Source organism: Orbicella franksi, chromosome 12, assembly GCF_964199315.1.
Source record: "Orbicella franksi chromosome 12, jaOrbFran1.1, whole genome shotgun sequence".
NCBI classification, from domain to species: Eukaryota; Metazoa; Cnidaria; class Anthozoa; order Scleractinia; family Merulinidae; genus Orbicella; species Orbicella franksi.
The window spans coordinates 11,907,690-11,926,696 of record NC_138156.1 but is presented as its reverse complement, the minus strand read 5'-3'; the positions used below and the strand labels follow the sequence as shown (position 1 = coordinate 11,926,696).

Here is a 19,007-nt window from a genome sequence, read left to right as displayed (position 1 = left end):
GAATAATTCTATTCGCAGTCACTGTTTGAATCTACGAATCAGAGTCTGAAGTTCTGTTGTTAACCCCTTAGTGTGTGTGGCCGAGGCCATGACCGAGACCCGGGGCAGGGGGGGGGGGGGGTGGGCTCATCGTACCTTTTAGGGGCTAAAAACGCGGGTTTGGTACCTTTTAGTTTGTTCAGCGTGAAAAGCGGGAGATTTTGTGATACCTTTTATGGTATTGAGCCGAAGAAGGACACAGTCAGTTGAGGTGTTGTTTTAGAATTGGTGCCTCTTAGGGGTGGGAAAAATGTTAAGCCACACCCACAAAAGAGTATTTTGGTACCTCCGAGCGGTTCTTTTCAAAATGTCCAACGAGCACCCCCGTCCTTTTTATAGGGGAGTCCCCCTCCCCGGGGATTGAAGAGACAGGTTTTCGGCTAAACAACGTGGCTATTTTCCCCGCATCCTTGATCGAAAGCCTGCTTGCAGGCTTGTCGCTTTTCAAACCAAACTTTTGTTAGAACTGTCTTCGAACCACTTTTCGTGAAACTGCAACCTAACAGGTACATAATTACGCCCCAAACTGAGCAATCAATACACTCCGTAATTAACAACAAACGGGCAGTCGATGTTGAGCGTTTGGGAAGACGTGATCAGGTCATGGGTGGTTATAAGATATAGTTAACAAAGAAGCATTACACAATATTGTTATGATTATTACAGAGCTGAGCGATGAAATTATGAAATCAATTGTCAGACTGCCAGACTGTTCTGTCATCGGAACCTAAGTCCAAGAGCTGTATCTCAAGAAAACTTAAGCAAGTTTTAATACTTCCCCCAGGCCAACGTATCGAAGTTTGCGGATAACAGCTAGTGAAATGTGGAATGTCCTAAAATATATTCAACAAATTGCGCGCGCTAAAATTGGAATTCATTGCAGCGCAATAAAGCGCGCGCGCCCTAGGTCACCAGTTTGCGAACGCACAAGCTTTTTGGACATTGTTAATGGGCCTTTCAAAAAGAAACTTTTGTAAATTGGCGTGCTTGGTCCATGCTGGGAAAATTGTGGTCTCGTTCATGGCTCAACAGAAAGAAAGAGTCAGACCAACATTCCCCCAAACTGGACTGGTTTCCACGTCATCGTTACCATCGCTTCGATCTTCAAGGTCATTGTTGAAGAGTTGTATCCATCTGATTGCAACTATCACCGAACCTTTTTTTCAGCGAGCGCGACGACCATTTAGAAGCGAGCCTTAAATGAGTTTTATTATATGGCTAGCGCCGTGAACGGGCAAGATGAATCAAATCCTGCGCTGTGATTGGCTACCCGAGCGGGCAAGATGGAGCTATCTTGCCCGCTCGGGACTACCCGCCGCGTCCCGCAAGAAAAATTTCCTTGAAAGCCATATAATAAATCCTTTATTGACTAAGATTGTTCGGTCAAGATGGCTGGATATTGGCCTCGTTCTTATTTTGCGAGTTTATGGCCCTCGACTCCGTCTCGGTCCATAAACACGCTCACATATTTCGAGGACTCAAATGTATGTAACTGCTGCGCGCGCGTTTCGGCGCGAGCCAGTTTTAGATTTGAATCTTCCATTATGACGACGCACGCTGAATCGTAGAACGACTTACTTTATCACTGGGAATAAAGAGAAACTTCTTCAAACGAGATTTCAATCGAGCGTCCATAGAAGTGTTGATAATCAGTTAATCTTAAAGCTCAGTTTAATTTTCAGTTTCAAGCCTTTTATCATCACCGTGTGTCATAGTGGGTAAGTTCGTGTACTTTTCCATTATTTGTTTTGAATAGTACGTATTGATAGCAGTTTCTTGACACAAATACCCTGGTTGATAAAATTCCATACTCTTATGCTATGGCAACGGCTTGTACAATAAGGCTTTTCAAAATTTCCTAAAAGTAATCAGAAACCAAAGAGTGGAGTATAAAAGCATAAACATGTAAATCACAAAAAACTTTTGAAGACACCAGTGACCGACGAGTAATTTATATACTCGTCGGTCTTTCTTTAAATAGACGTCTTTAAACATTTTTAATAAGTTAACGATATCAGTTTTAATAATTTGTTCTTCTCGTACTATATATAAAACAACATAAGCTGTCATGTGTCTTTAGTGGTACGCAATCACCAGCAAAGAGTCTAAGAGCTGCATTGGCCTAATGCTTGCTCAGTGTGTGTTAGACACACTGACCAAGTGTGCCTAACACACACTTATCGAGTCGGTTGCCTCTATGCATGATTGGACAGACTGTTACAATCTGTGCAACTGTTAATCATTTCTCTATACAGGTAACTGATGGATTCAGAACCTGAATATCACAAGCAGGATTATTTCAACTTCTACCCAGCTTACGGCACCGGCCACAATCAACAAACAGAAAACTGCGACTTGACACACAGTGCGCAGCAAAGTACTCGCTCCAATCACACGGGAGGGACTAAGCACACTACACAGCATCCGGGAACTCAGCAGTACGCCCCGAAATATCAGGGAACAAATCAGCATTTCTCGCAACATCCGGGAACAAATCCCTTTTCCACTCAGGAAATTAAAACAACTCCTCACCTAGCCCAATACCCAGGAACTAGTCAACATTCAACACAGCATCCGGGAATTACTCAGTGCTTCACGCCTCATCTGGGGCAATACCCATTTGGAAGAACCACTCATTATACGGGAGCTGGAAAATTTCCTGGACCTCCGCTTTATACGCCATTTCTGGGAACTGCTCAATATCCTGGAACTAGCAAACAGTTTGCAGAAAGAATGCCATACAATACAGGGTCACAATTTCAACAAACGGCAACTCAATTTAGCGATGGAACAGCATGCACCAGGGAAAACCCGAGCGGGCAGCTATTAGGAAACATTGGTACAAGCATCCTTGGTAACTTAAACAGCAAAGTCTTCGGAAACACAAGTGCTCAACCTCAAAATTTCAGCTCATTTCAATTTACTAGTCCAAACGTAGAGGAAAGCCAACTGGAGAGGCCACAAAACGTGAGTTTCTAATCAGTGAATTTTTTCTTTTTATTAAACCTCTAAAATGATTTAAGAGTCAAAAAACTACGCAGGGAATGAAGGGTGGAGAAAAAGCGTTGGAAATGTAGCGAGGGTTGGTTAAAAAGGGGCGACAAAGAATTAAGAACAAGAGAAAACAAAAACAAAAACAAAAATCATGATATAAACTATCTGTTTCTTTGAGGACCATGCAGTCATCGACTTTAAAGTATCTCCACAATGACGCACAACTGCCGATTTTTTTCATGAGTCACGTATTGGAAAATAATATGCCTGCAAGTTTTTCGACGATTGAATTGGTTTTGAACGAGCTGATAATATGCTGCGAACCACTGAGGGTTGGTAGCAATTTTGTTGCTATAAATATTCTATTGGATGGTCCAGATGACTTTTTTAATTCCCAAAAGTTTTCCACGTCTAATTTCTACTAAGAATATCATCACATTGCCAAGCAGAAAGTGATGAGAAAAACGAACGTCATCAACAGGGAGATATCGGTCTTGTTGTATTACCAAATTCTCAGAACCTAACATTGAACTATATGTGCGATAATCAGTAAGAGGAATCACTGTTTTAATCTTGAGGCTAAAAGGATAACTCTAAAAAGAATTTACAGTTTAGAACATGGCTTTGACGATGACCTTGAATTTACAGAATTTACCCGAAAGACAGAAACAACAGCCCGTCTTTGCCAATCATGAATTCGGCAAAACGGCGGAGAAGCTGGAGCCCAAACGAGAACAAACTCAGCTAACGGAAGAGAAAGAAGCGGAAGAATCCGCGCAAAAGGAAAAAGAAAGAACTGATAAATCGATTGGCATAACACATCTTATCACTAGTTATGCCAAAGCAAGGACACTTGTATCACTGTGCCGTGATTTTGATACACCACTGTTTGGAGATCTCCCAGGCAACGAAGCAGAAAAGACTATCATGAAAAATCTTGCTCACTTCTTGAAAGACGAAACAAACAAGATGAAATTTGTCAACTGCGGGGAAGAACAAGAAAAAACAACATTTCAAAATGAGGATCCGACAATGCAGGCTAGCCTTTCAGTAATCGCAGCTACGATAAGCGAGCTTGAAAAAAAGAAACGTAAACTTGAAGGGGACAAGAGAGAATTCGAAAATGTAGACAAGGTCGTGAAAGGTTTCACTGGCGAGCTGGAGGAGAACATTAAACAGGCAACAACATTGAAGACAGAAGTAGAGGCGCATAATGTTCGATTGGAAAGATTGAAGGAAAGGCAAAAGAACGAGCGAAAAAACAACGATTCCGAGCGCTCGCAGTTTCATAAAGAAATGGAGGAAATAAACAAAATTCACGTGCACAGTTTACAGGAAAACCTTCGCACGCTGCAGGAAAAGATTGGAGAGGAAACAAAAGGTTTTAGCGACGTGAAAAGAGAATTAAAAAACCTGAAGGAAAGGAATGATAGATTAAGAACACGCATTAAGGAAGTGGAGACGATAAACAACAATTTGAAGAAAATTCTTGCAAAATCAACAAAAGTGGGCAACACTGGAGGTCAGAATACGGGTAGTTTAAGCGTGAAGACGCATTATAACATTAATCAGTAATGAAAAAAAAAAAAAAAAAAAAAAAACCCCATCGTGTCAAAGAATTACTTTAATTTTCTTTAATAATACATTCTTCAAGCCATTGTTGTTAGTTTGATTACGACTTCTGCGTTGAAGTTCAGTAGTTTACTTTGAACGCAACCCCGGTATATAAAAAAACCTCTTTGTGCTGACGTAACTTAAGTTTGTTGTATTCAATGCAATAAAATGAACTGCCATGTTCAAAATTACTGTTAAATTGAAAGGAACTGGCTTAAAATAGTAGTTTACTAAGATAGAGAAACACCAAAAATTTTGTTATAAACCACGAGGGAACAAGGATGGTTAAGGATGGAGAAGATTAACACGGATTACAAACGACAAACTTGAAAGGAGGATGAGGAGGAATAGGAGGAGGAGGAGGAGGAGGAGGAGGAGGAGGAGGAGGAATGGACCTTGATGCGTCCGGGAATGCCGGGGATTTAGTGGACAGGATGCACGTACTTCAGCGACAGGGTTTGCTGCCTTGGCAGGGTCATAAAGCATGTTAGCTAATAAGGCATCTGAAGTTTTTGTGAAAAGTCCAGTCCAGTAAACGAAGCCAATGAGTATTACCATACATAGAGACCCAGGGGGGCACTCCCTTATATGGGCTATATAGGTTTGTGCGGCCCTGAGGTTGTGGTTTTTCAGCCGTTTTGGTCATAAATAGAGTGTAGATTTTGGCCGTTTTGGTCATAAATAGGGTAAGGGCTTTGGGAAGCGGGCCCCACACCCCCGCCCGATTCTCCTGGGAGTAACCCCCGGCTTAGGGATTGATACACGTAATACTTTTGATAGACGAGGAATGCTTTCCTTTCAATGATTTCTGCTGCACATCTCATTTGAGGGATATTCGATCTACTTTTTGCCCCATTTCCCGGCTTTGAATTCTACGTCAAATTTTAATCTCATACACTCAAATATATAGCGGATAGGATCAGGATAAAAATCAACCTAATTCTAATCGATGTGGCGTTTCTCTCTAAATATAACCAGAGTTAAATTTGATTGATTGATTAATGAAAGGATGCGATGGTACCTTTATCTCGTGCTGCAATTTACAAGTCGATTGATTAATTAGTTGCTTTCGGCTTTAACTTCTGTACCTTCCAAACATAGTGGGGACAATATACAGTACTTCTATTTGTCTACATCAAGAGAAAATAGCTAGGCCGGCAGACTTTATATTCGAATTACTTTTTTGCCTCCGTTTGAAGGAAGAAGTTATGATAGTGATAATGATGGTCTTTTTTTCCTGGCGTGTGACGTGTCATCATTTTGACTTTTCCAATCGGGCGAAAACTTTTAGGAACAAAAATCGACTGCTTGCTAATTAAAGAGAAGGGCTGTTGTACATGCTAACCCATCATCAGGAGTGTATCGGTCTTTATGAAGATCCGTCAGCCATATTTACTCAGTTGCCTTCAATTTTTTTATGTTGGTCCCTGAGTTTTGCCATCTGAACCCGAAAAATATAGATGAGGTATAATGTCCGGAAATCTTCGGTTTTTTTTTTATTAGGACTACGTAATGAGCTCTCGAAATCGAACTTAGCCTAACAAAGAGCGAGTTGTTGTTAGTGCTGTTTAAGCTGATGAAAATCCGGATAAATTTGATAAAACGTATTGATCTTTTTATATAACAACGGTAAGAAGATTGCATTGATTATGGTTACGTTAAGGAAGCAGATTACACTTCCAAGATAAACAGAGACCAACAAAACGCTTTGTGAATTTTAAAAAAAGAAAACCACACGTATATTCTATGTTCCAAGGAGATCGAATTTCCTTCAAAGTAGAATCGATGCTCTCAAAATGGTGAACATGCGTGCGGTTTTTTTTCCGCAACTCGGTTGCACTTGGGTTTAGAAGAAACAGAGAAAGCTCGAACTTCCGTTGGAACCAGAGGAAAGAAAGTTATACCTTTTAGAAAACGACGATAGTTAAATTGTAAACTTTGAATTTTATCAATTTCAACAGCCAAAAATGTCCAAAACAAAACAAATGTTTGAGATGTAATAAAAACATCGAAATTGAGTTATGAAAAGCGCTGATTGAATTCAGCAGAATTTTCCTAGAATTATCGCTTGAGGTTAAAGCCTTTGACGTGTGCGGTGGGCATATATATTTCACAGACGTTGTGGTAATTCCCGGATGGCAAAACAACCTTGGACAAAGAGATTTTAAGGAGATTTCCTTTATTGGTCTGAAGTGTCATTTTGATTGATAGAGATTTATTGTCATTTGTACGATCTTTATAAATTGGAACTACAGCTGTTAGCCGAGTAACTGCATAGCTGTCTCTCAATGAGGACAGTTTATGTAAAGTATTTATTTTACACTAAAAGAATTCGTCTGGTGGAAGAATATCAAATTTATTTTAAGCTTCTGCCAGGTTCATTTCGTTTTTAAGAAACCACAAACCGCTAAAGGAAGCTAAACACCAACCTATAACCCTGTCACAACCTATTTAAAGCAAGAGCAAACATGGCGAAGCCATCATTTACCTTTATTAGGATATCCGCAACGTTCCCGCCTTCTCGTCTCGTCTACTCCTCTGTCGGAACACCAAAGAAATCGGTGCCATTTTGATAACTTCATCCCGGGCGCAGTTAATGGTTTATTGGATAAGGAAAGAAATTTTGTTCTATGGGGTGTGAAACGGCTCTTTTAATCGCAATAAAAACAAGAAGCTGGCATTTTTAGCACACAGCGATTTATGTTCAAAATTGGGTGGATGAAACATTGCAGATAGGCGAGGCACTTTATGGAACAAGCTGAATTTTCTTTACATAAAAAAACACAATTTCGAAAAAGAATGTAAACTGCAGTCGTAAACAGTGTGTGAGACAGACGTTTTACCCGTGTAAGCTGTCTGCGAGGTATCAACGACACGGAATTTTTCCTCGTTTGTACATGGAGGCGGTACACCGGCCAAATGGTTCATCAACACGTGATATTTTCCTTTTCTATCCTTATCCTTGTTGAAGAGATTATCGACGTATCCAGAGTCTTCTCGAGGCAAACATTCGCAGTCTTCTATAGTGACTAGCGCCTCTATCCATGTTAGCATGCAGACTAAGGTGTCTTTCATGACTGACGACTGGCGTGTATTGAGGGTTAGGATCGATTTTAGGGTTAGGGGATCAGCTGACTTTTTTTTTTGTGATTTCTCAGCTATGAGTTAAAATTTCAGCCTATTTCTTCAGCTGTCAGTAAATTTTGCGGATATCATATTAAAAAAAAAAAAAAAACGAAAAAAAAAAAAAAAAAAAACCCGCCTTATTTTTCTTTGCAATCGGCATGAGTACATCTGTGTCTGTCAGGTCGAAATAAGTTTCTAAAATTAAGGCTAGCAATCCGACAAAAAAGGCACACCCACACACACCTAAAAACCTAGAATAAGCAGGCACTACGCCTTAATTTTCGTCGCATTTCATACAGTGAGGTAGTCGGGTGTAGCTTTTAGCGCTAACTTTGGACTCTGTAGGATAATTGAAATCTTTAGCAAGACTACCACAGGGGGATTAAGCAAGACATAAAGACCAGTGTTAGCACCGCGAAGTCAAATTAAAATACGCGACACTCTGACGGCAAAAGAGATTTTTTCTTCTGCCGGCAAAAACCGATACCACCGGTATAGTTTTTTATCGTCATAAAACACTAATCGTGTTATTTTCCCGGTTATGAATCCGCTTTCTCGAATTATAAGCCTACTTAACAACTTTTATTGACATCGGCTTAATAAATTGGAATGTGCCGCAAATTCTATTCAATTTTGAGACTGGTAAACGTTATAAAAACACATTACCGGCTAGTTAGATTCGATTAAAGTAATCTTTTTAAAGGAGTCCGACAGCATGGCTTTGGTTTCGCCGAAAAATGCTCTTGCCTTTTTCCGTGAGAGAAATGCAACACTCTGGTGACATAAATTGTGTAGTATTTCTACTGACCTATTTCTTACGCTGAAATTAAATTCTGTGCGAACTGAATGCGTCTTAACCAGACTCAAGTGTGAGCAAAGAATCTCTTACTTGCTAGAATCCGATTAAATAAAGCTGTCAGGCGCTAGGCTTGCACGCGCACGCCAGTGGACTTAGAGGCTTGTTTAGACTTGCGTGCGTCGTCACTGGAAAATAAAGACTTTTACTCCGACATCCAGCCGAAGAAAGAAAATGAATCAACGAGTTGAAGCTATTAATTGATGCTTTTAATGCAATTTGCACACTATTGACTGGCCTCTGAAAGTTGCCTTTTCAAGTTTTCAATATTCTATAAATGTATCGTAGACAATGTCGTACACAGTCCTCAGCCTCTCCCCGCGATTATTTTACTTTTACTTTGTCATCGCGCAAGCAGCCCCTAACCTCAGGCAAATCAGTCAGTTAACGCTACAAACGAGCGAGTGGCAAACACACTTTATTGTCTCTCATTTATGTCAAGACGCGCTTTTTACTTACAATTTCCACTAGTCTGTGTTGATGTTTTGTTACGTAAGCAGTCCTATGGTTACTTTACACATTTACGTGTACGCTTTCCATTGGTACACGCGCAATCATGAAATGAAATGATCTGATTTTCACGAATTTGATCCCTGGTTTTCTTTTAAGTTTGGGATATTCAACAGATTTCTAAAATAGAATTTCACTGAACGGATTTGAGGGATATACAGAGATATGTAGATGCACTACAGAAGTGCCTATGTCTATTTCAATTTTCCATATATTGGTGTCAGAGTCCGCGGCGTAATTAGTGAAAAGTAACTATATATTTAGCAATGGATTCAAGCTTCCAGCTCATGATTACGGAGTTATGAGGCACGCAGAAGGTTTGGAGAGCACGAATAAGGGACAAGAGTTGCTCGAGATGCTGGGAAGGAGTAACCCTTGCTTCTTAGAACGTTACTTACTGAAATTTCCGATGAAACTCGGGGAAAAGGTATATATTGCCCAAGCCAAAGCCAAAGCGAAAGCCAAATCGCAACGATCGCAGCACCGGTTCTAGCTTGATTCGCGTTTCTCTGAGTCTTGGAGAAAAAGTAGAAAAATCGTCTTTATGCACCAATCTGGAATTTATCTCTCTCCTTGGCGCTGCAATTGTTGACACGTTTTAGGTTTTAATCAGCGTGTATTTGGATTGATGGATTATCCCTTGGTAAACTGCAATGTCCACAACGGGTTTTTATTTCCCTCGGAAAACTTATATACACACATATATATCTCCTACAAAGACACTGAACTGCCTGAGTTGAACCTGTTTAAGCAAGTTCCAATCTATCCAAAAAAGATAAGAAAAAGATGTACTCTGATCATCACTCAGTTAATGGGTTGTACAATGCAGACAGATAGGTTTCTTGTTTTCTGGAAGAAATCCAGGAATCGCTCAATAGTGGCGAGCAAAATATCTTTCATGAAGATATAATCGAAGAAAGGAAGATTAATGGCCAAGGAGATAAAAAAAAAAAAAAAAAACTGTTATCAGTTCTCTATATATAGCAAGTTTGATGTAAGGAGACAGCTTTATCGCACCCTCAATATTGCTGTGTTTTTGAAATATAAGATACTAATAAAAGTCAGGCTTTTTTTCTGAGGTTAAGCCTCAGCTGCACTCAGGACTGAAACAAGAAACGTTCTATTAACATTGATAGCGCAAATAAATATCCTGTTTACTATCATTAAACTTCAAAGATCTTAAAACGTCTGGTGGGATTTGCCTCAGAAAGCTATAGAATTTCCGGAAATATAACTTAGACGGAGCTTTTATAGAAAAACGCAGTAAGACAATGAGTTCTTTGTACCTGTCTAATATCTCTTTCAGGGAAAAGTACTAATAAGCCAAAGTGAGCCGTTTTGATAGTCAAACGTATTGCCATTGATGACCAAACAAACAAACAAAAAAACAAAGAAACAAACAACAAACAATTGACATACTAATTGTTAGGTGATACGTTAATTAGCATTTTTTAAATTACTTTTTTACTTGCTTTCTTGTTCTCACAGACATCTCTTGTTTTAGATTGACCGTGATGATATCACTAGTAACGCTAGAGTTGACCCAAGAAACGGCTAGAATCTTTAACGTGACAAAAAGGTCAAAAAGCTCTTTTCTAAAGTGCTCAACCCTCGACACACACAAACAGCCCTCTTTGGACACAAAGAAGAGCATTTACTCTGTTTTCTCGTAGACGATCTTGGAAGAATCATGTAGGTCTAAACAAAACAAGTAAAAAGCGGGAAGTCAGCAAGGAAAACATGCAAGAATTCAATATAAAATTCTTCCCCTCGCTATTGCGCAGATGGCAGAATCGCAAGCGCTTGTCTTCCGGGAAAGGGCAGTGGAAGGGGGTAGGAGAATCCCAGAAACAATTGGGTGGGGGTGTTTAGCCCGCTTCCCAAAACCCTTACCCTATTTAAGACCAAATCTGCGATTTTCCCTATCTTATTAATGACCGGACCAAAAATTCGACACTCTTTTTAATTGAGACTTGACTCTTACCCTGTTTCAAACCTGTCTGATAACAAGTTCCCTAGTTGTGAGGGACTTTTGTTGATGGGCTGATCGATAATGATGAAAATGTAGCTCCTTCTAAAATAAAATACTCAACTGAAGACTAGAGTGCAAAAACCATATCCTACTTCAGACCAAAACCGATGACCCATAATTTAGGCCAAGGACGGGTAAAATACCATACCCTTTGGGGTGACACATACCTATATATATAGCCCATATAAGGGAGTATCTTCCCCGGAGCTTGTTTCGTCTGGTGTTCATTGAATCACTCAATCATCCGCGCCGCCTATGGAAGAGAGAGGCTGTAAACAGCTTGTTAATATCTCAGTTTAGTGCCGCATTTTTTTTTACGTGACTGTATCTGGTAAACATGTTAATTATTTCCGGTTTAAACTTTTTAATTATGTTCACATACGTCACACGATATTCGTACACTCATCTGAAACTCTAAACCGGTCTAAACTCAAACTGAAAACCTACAAACCACCCCGACCCTCCCCCAACCCCTCCCCTTCTCCTCCCCTCCGTACATATGTATCTTCCAGTACATTTTGATACTAAAACAAATCTATAAATATACGTCATATTTGAAACTGTTTGTGTGAGAAGCTTAGATGAAAGCTAATTACGAAGACGTATGAAAATATGGTCGTTGTAATTGCTTCTTTAAAGTGGAATATCACATCTCCCGGCTGCGCTGATTCTCCAGATAATTATAACGAAGCTAATCCCTGCTGCTGTAGTCGTCTGTCAGCATTGTCCCTATGTACTGTGTTACATCGAAGAGTCCTTAAAAAGAGAATTGCAGGGTCATAAAACTGAAACAGACGATTAAGTAAGCTACTGTATAGATTACTGGTGAAACCGTCAATTTGTATGTTCAGTCTGTACACAGGCGTCCTGTCTGTCTAACATCTGTCCCAGACTCGAATGACCGACTGTTATAAATTTCCATGTGTACTCGAAATGACGTGAAATGTTCAGATTTTCGGGGTCTTTGATCGGTGGTGTGTTCTTTGGCAAGGCAGTTAACTTCAATTAGCATCTCTCGCAAATAGGATTTTTATTATATCGCAAAAGTCGAGTTGCTGCATGCAAGCTAAAGTATCTACATTAGTGTAACCAGGCCAATTTCAGCAAGAAGCAAAACTTTAGTCTATATGAAGCATTACTACTATTAGTTTTTTCAGTAAGATAAGTCAGCAAATTTAGTCTTAAATCGTTTTTAAAACGCGATTAAAATGCGGGTTGTAAAAATACACAAAAAGAAAAATATAGGACAGCGACTGGAGTAGGCAGAGGCAGGGTGGAGAGAAAAACTGATAGGCCCTGACAGTCAAGATCAATCGGGAATGAAACACAAAATCGCCAAAACTTGGCATGGGTGCGCAAAATTGAAGAAGAGTAGTAACACAGATTGCATTTGGGTCGACCTTAAAAAAACTTCGGCCCGACGTTTTCAGGTTTATGAAGATGACCCTTTGATATGTGCCCGAAATTTTGCCAATAAACGGCTGCTTCTCAGACAGTTATAAAATTAGAACTCATCGGTAGTTGACGAAAATAAACCGAATTACCTAAAATACCGTGTCCTACAGTCTCTTGAGACTCTTAATGGTAATAGTAATAGAATAAACTGAGATGTTCAGTACTTTGGATATCAACGTGTAATAAATATTATACTGTATTGGTTTTATTCAAAAATGAGACTAAGGTAAACAGTAATTTCATCCTCTTTTTACTAGACACTTCACTGGTGACTTCCTAGACGGAAGCATTCTTGTTATCAAGGAAAAAATTATGGTGACGCTTGCTCAATATCCGGCTCAGCGGAGCCAAGCCTTTCGCCGCTTCCTGCGCGGAAAATATTCCCTTGAACTGATATAACTGTAATTCCATTTCAAGACGATATCGATAGCTCGGGATATCCGTTAGGCTCCATTAGGAAATGTTTCGGTAGGTTCTTTCAAAAAGTTAAATCTGTGAAATGAATCTCACAGTTTCGATGACATATCAAAGGTATTAGATGCACCCTTTCAATACCTGAATTTAGCTCGTGTATTTTTATTACTCAGGTTTTACTCTCCTACCTGGGATGCGATACACTATATATTTCAAATGTTTAGGATGACAGTCATGCGGATACTAATTTGCAATGCTTTACATTTTCTTCATCTTTATTGACTTCTAAGATCTTCTTAGGAAAAACTCGATTTTCCCAAGTTGCAAATCTTGGCTTAAATGATGTTTTAATAGAGATTCATCTCGCATTGTCCTGGTTTCTCCTTTGAAAGAGAGCTGAAATTCCTAAACAGCAAAAAAAAAAAAAAAAAAACAGTAAGCCGTACGTTTTGAGTGTCTGCAGTGGGCAACACTGCTGTCTTATACAACACGTCCCGTACTGTCCATTCGGTACCAAAAAATAGACATAAAAAAGAAAGAGGAAAAAAACATATGGTCCGCTTCTGGAAAAAAACAGATTCAATCAGTCTATTTTTATACACTTTATATAAGTACTACTTGATAACCCCTAATGCCCCACAGAAAAAAACAGAACCTTTCAAATGGGTACAGCCCTATTGAAAATGGGTACAGCCCTATTGAAAGCTCACAAGCTGCGGGCTTGACAAATAATTATTGTAACGGATAATCCGTTAGATTTAGTACCAAGAGAATGTGCTGCCGCCATGCCCCACCAATCAGTTTGGCTATGTACTCGTATCGCATTATTGGCCCGCACCGATGCCGGCTGGTAATGCATGCATGTGTAGATAGACAGTATTACTATGACTAGAATAAATCGGACCGAAGGCTTTATACGGTCTCTAGGCCGTTCTGTCGATTTACTTTAAAAGCTTCTCTAAAACCGTTCCGCAGATTTTGCGACGTAGACGAACCAGAAAACGTCCACATTCACAGTCAGCAGCAAAGAATTCAAATTTAATCCAAAGTGAAACTGCCGTGGTCAAAAACTAGACATCTAAACAGTAATACCGCCCCAAATAATAGCCTTTTCTTGAGTTACATTTTCCCAAAGTCCAACTCGGTTTTCCTTATGTAAATATCATATAAATGATCTTTGAAATAAACAGCACTCAGGACAAGAACTTTTGAGGACGCTCAATTTCAGGTTAGTGAATACATCCCTTCATTTTACAATTGTCAGTCATAAGATTCCGCTAGCGCTAGCGCAGAATGATTTGTACCGCTTTAATGAAATACAATTCCTGTACTAAAAGGATAATAGAGTAATTCTGGATTATTGAGGTATTTTCAGATTACAACTTAATCGCATCCAAAGGACAGTAAACGAATTTCAGAGATTATAAATACTTGCAGTTCATGAAATTCATAAAATTCCTTACGGCATGCAGGCCGAAATTCATGATCAAGTTATCTCTTCGTGAACGTGTCCCTGAGAATTGAATTAAAAGTTATTGACTAAAAAATAATGGACTGAAATGAACTGACATCGCTCCATCGAGGTAACTTCAAACTCCTTAGAATCCCCTTGGAAATTTAGAACAATGCACTGACAGGAGATATATATGAAATTATTATGGCCTCGCTTTTCGAAGACCTTAATTTACAAAGCACCGACAAAAGTACATGACAATCTGTGTACAGACTTTAGTCTTCTATCCGATAGAGAAAGAAACCATTTAGGCAGTTTAATTTAGCAAATGGAGGGCCTTAGCATAACTGAAGAATAAATGGCAAACAAACTAAATCCCAGCCTTTTAGCTTCAAATCAGTAGCATATTAAATAGATTGGATACAGTTCTTCATTACAGTTTTGCAGTTCGGTATTAACCATCAGTTGATACCTTGAACTTGTACGGCTGAAAGAACACACAGTTATAAGTTAGGGTGTAAAGGAATTTCACCAAATTTGGCTAATTTTCAAAATCACAGGTTTATCATAGAACAGAGAGAATATCTTCAACAGACCTGCGTCATACTGTGGACATCATGCAGGTCCAAAATGAAGCGCGACTGAACTGATTCAGGTGCACAAAATTTTAGACACCGAGGATTATATGATTAAGGTTGGCCAAGATAATCTGCTCAATTAGTTCAGATGTGCCTCTTTAAAATAATGTAGCTGTCTGAGGAGTAAAAGACATTGCATTGTTTAGAATTTCAACCAGTTTCGTTCCATGGGTCAATAAAACATTTCAGAGCCGAAACAAACTGACACGTCCATTGCAAGAACTTTTCCGCTTGTCATCATCAGAATGCACGACCGAGTCTCTGAGTTCCAAGATCCTTACAATTCCACATAATTAAAATAGAGAAAATATCGTGACGAGCTGGAAAGAGATGCAAAAATTGTGTCAGTCCCTAAACACCTCGCCATTTTTAGCACTGATAATAATTCGAAGATTCTGGCTGAAGCTTCAAATTCCGTATTGCACCGTAAGGGCTGGTGAATGGTAAATGCAACTTGCAAGAAGACGAGACTAGCGTTTTTCTTTGTAAGCCCGAGGTATTTTGACTTTTTCAACTGCGGGACCGAGACCTCAACGTGTTTTAAATGCGAGCTCGAGACGTTCATATTCTAAGACGAGTAAGACGTCATTTATAAACGCAAACAAACAAATGGTTACTTCAAGACCGTTCGAGACTTTCTTAGCCTAGCTTGCAAGAACTGGAGACTCCGAAACAGCTTTGGGAAAAAATCAAGACTACGAGACCCAAGAAACTTAACGAAACGTTTACGAGACCCATGGATTTGAAGGACCATTCGCCACCCCTACTTGTAGCTCGAGGACTCAAATTGTTTCCTCCTTCTTTCTCATTTAGACACTGTGTTTTAAAATAACCCTGCAGTTAGTAAATAAAAATGCATACGGTTTGTTCCAAGATTCCTTCCATTTACCCTAGCTTATGTACTCGTGCTAGCATTTCTTGATATCAAAAATCCAAACTGTTCACTAAAAGCTCTCCGGCTAAGAAACGACCACTGAGTTAATCTAAGATGGCGGCCATTCCACTGACTTTCAACATCAGTGGTGAAGACTGACTCCAATGGCAAACAAAACCCTTACGAACGGAACAGCTGGCATGGTCCGGCAGGGTGAAAACAAACTCTGAGACACCAAAGCTATGCAATGATTAGGATTTTTTCATTAATTCCTTCATTTTATACATGCCTTACGTTCTTCCCCGTTGGAAGCAAGATGGAAGACGTCTGTGTACGTTAACGGCCCACAGCCCACTAGTCCTATGATTTCAAACTTTCTCTTCGTTTCACCAATTACCAAGAAGATTGAAGTACACTGATGATCAACGATTAGCTCCGTCATGTCCTCGAGCGTTCGTATCTTGAAATCATGATCTTTTTGTTCGTATCATACAAACAAAAACTTCATGATTTCAAGTCACTTCCTTTAAGCTAGTAAAATCTGTAACAATTAAAGGGCGCGGAAAAAAATCGGAACATGAAGTAACGTGAATTCTAAGGATAGCCGCAGTTTGTCAGCTGGGATAAGCATTCTTCCCATGAATGATGAACAATGAACAATCAAGAAAGGGGACTGAAATCATTCTCTATACAGTAATAACTTGAGCAATACGCAGCGCGAGCCTACAACAGTTGGTATAACGTTCATGTTTCAGAAAGTTTTCTTGATATTTATCACATCTTGGACATCACGAACATGTCTTCCCCTGAATCTCTGTTGGCTGTCCGGTAGACTAGCGATCAATGAAAATGAACTAGGAATGACAACAAAGACCACTGAGGTCATTAGCCCAGTTAAGCTTATTTTACTTGTTTTATTTCAGACCCGCACAACAAAACTACTTCTACTGGGGCACTCGATCATTTTCTCTCTTGATTACCATTATTTAGATCAATCCGGCGGTCCAGTGCTACTGACAGAAAAAGACTGACCTCCTTATTGTGAACTGCCTTAATCTCCAGACCTCTCCAAACTCTACTGACATTGGCGCCGAATGTTTGTCAGTTATAATTTTGTTCTTGCTATAAATTTGTGCTGTTTGGTCTAGTCGAGGGTCCTAGTTATGTTATAGAAGCAAAGAAATGTTGGCGATGCATAGCAAGCCTATACAGTTGAACTGCATGAGTATGGTATAAATTATTTCATTTCGGTGCTAGAATAGCGTTAGATGTAATATGGTATTATTGGAGTTCTTCACTATTAACAACGAGCGAAAACAGCTGAAGGTGGCTGACAGGAATGAAAATACACTGTAAGTCGAGAGCAGCGTCACTAAACAGTTTGATTAACGTATAACAACATGATGTAGATCAGGAAGTCAAGGATGCGCTTATTTCTTTTTGTCTCATCGTTTTATTATTTGTTATGATTCGTTGTCTCCTAGACGTGCACCAAGTGACCTTCGCAGCATCTGAATTTGTGAAATTCAGCACAAGCTGAACAACTCACAATGGCAAATGAATAACATGCATGCATGATGTCTTGCACAGCATAATCACTGCTCAAACTCATAGGACAAAGCCTGTCTATTCTAGTTTGATTTCGCAATAAGAAAAGCTCCCAGTCTGGTCTAAAGATAACGGTAGTAGTTGTTGAGTCTTCTGCGAGAGGGCAAAACAGGAAGGTTTCTTGTAATTTACCGATACGAAAGAAATCACAGGTTTCTATGAAACCTAAAACTCAACCATAACACTCCAATCCTGCTTTACCAGATGGCGTCCTTACTTTATTTACGTAACATTTCCTAGATCGATCGAGACTTGTGAAATTTAAAATGTAAGATTAGAATGTTCCCAGGAAAAAAAATAGACAATCAAAAAGAAAAAACCATGGTTTATGGCTTTTTAATGTTGAAATTTTGTCAGAAGTGAACGACTCTTACCAACAGTGTTTGGTTTCTCTCTTGCCCGGGTGGTCTGTCTTTTCCCTAACAAACACGCGCTGGGCTTATCGTTCAAAAAAGCCTGCAAACAAACTTGTTTTCTGTATGGCTTGTTTTTTAGTTGTTTACGACGTCGTTTCAACTGTCTCGTGTCTTTCCTTCATTTCCTTTCTGCGGAAATTCGTTTTTATTTAATGAGTTTATACGGAGCCGACCCCTGAGGCACTGATATAACTTCAGGAAGTGTTTGCATTGTAAGTGTTTACCCAACTTGTTTTTCAGGAGAAATGTAATTAAAGAACATGTTATTTAAAAAGTGAAACCATTTTTTTCAGGCTGTAGTTGGCTGTAATTCCTGACATTGTTGAACGGCAATAATAATTATTTCTCTTTTATAATTTCTCTCCTCGATCTTCCTTCTTCACTGCTACATACTTTTCGTTTGAGTTATGTTAGCAATCCTCTTGACGGAAGTTCGTCTTGATGACTTCTGTTTATCTTTAAGTCTATTTTTAAAGTTATTTAAAGCAATATACTGTGCCCCCGACTTTCCTACTGGTAAATGGTTCACCGGAAATCCTTTTTCTACTGAATTTCGTAGAAACATTTATCTTAGCTGGTCAGACACGAGCCTTCATTTCCTGGCAAACGTCTTGGTGAGTTTCTACATCATTACAGTGCTTGCTCACTGGTGGTCGGCGCTCAAATTAAGCAGGAATTACAGGTACAGTATTCTAATTATAGAAGGAAACTTTAATTGTTGTATAATCAGTCTATAATGCATTCACCAGGACCTATTAGTGAACTCTAAAGTGGAAATATTATCCTTGAAATTCAACTTTGCGTTTACTACATACTATATGAACTATAGAACTAGTAGTAATCCAAGACTGGTTATGAGTGCGTTCGACGCCGTGACAACTCAGTATATAGGTTTGCATCTAAAAGGTTTCGTTTCAGTAAACGGCGAGGTTGACATTGTTACCCCGGCTTTCATGTTCTGGAGTAATTGTGTTTCCC

The 19,007-nt window shown here is 39.4% G+C and overlaps 2 protein-coding genes across 3 annotated transcripts in view; one reads left to right on the top strand and one right to left on the bottom strand.

Moving 5' to 3' along the window:
- Nucleotides 1–113: 113 nt before the first annotated feature.
- Nucleotides 114–6,460, top strand: LOC145462636 (uncharacterized). The gene is made up of 2 exons (XM_081446210.1): nucleotides 114–3,006; nucleotides 3,682–6,460. Exons 1-2 carry the CDS (start codon nucleotides 2,302–2,304, stop codon nucleotides 4,606–4,608), a joined length of 1,632 nt encoding a protein of 543 aa, XP_081302336.1. The 5' UTR covers nucleotides 114–2,301; the 3' UTR covers nucleotides 4,609–6,460.
- A 3,624-nt stretch (nucleotides 6,461–10,084) lies between these two features.
- The window catches only part of LOC145462646 (ADP-ribosylation factor-related protein 1-like), a 46,796-nt gene continuing 37,873 nt past the window's right edge, over nucleotides 10,085–19,007 (bottom strand). The window contains exons 7-8 of one of the 2 annotated variants that reach the window (XR_014041227.1): nucleotides 11,339–11,927; nucleotides 10,085–10,837 (exon numbers count right to left, since the gene is read on the bottom strand). Coding sequence is in view for 1 of the 2 variants with exons in the window: in XM_081446226.1 (XP_081302352.1) it covers nucleotides 11,852–11,927 (76 nt within the window). In the remaining variant the exon portion in view is untranslated. Of the gene's footprint in view, nucleotides 11,928–19,007 lie in introns of both variants that reach the window. The other variant, XM_081446226.1, reaches the window with a different exon arrangement.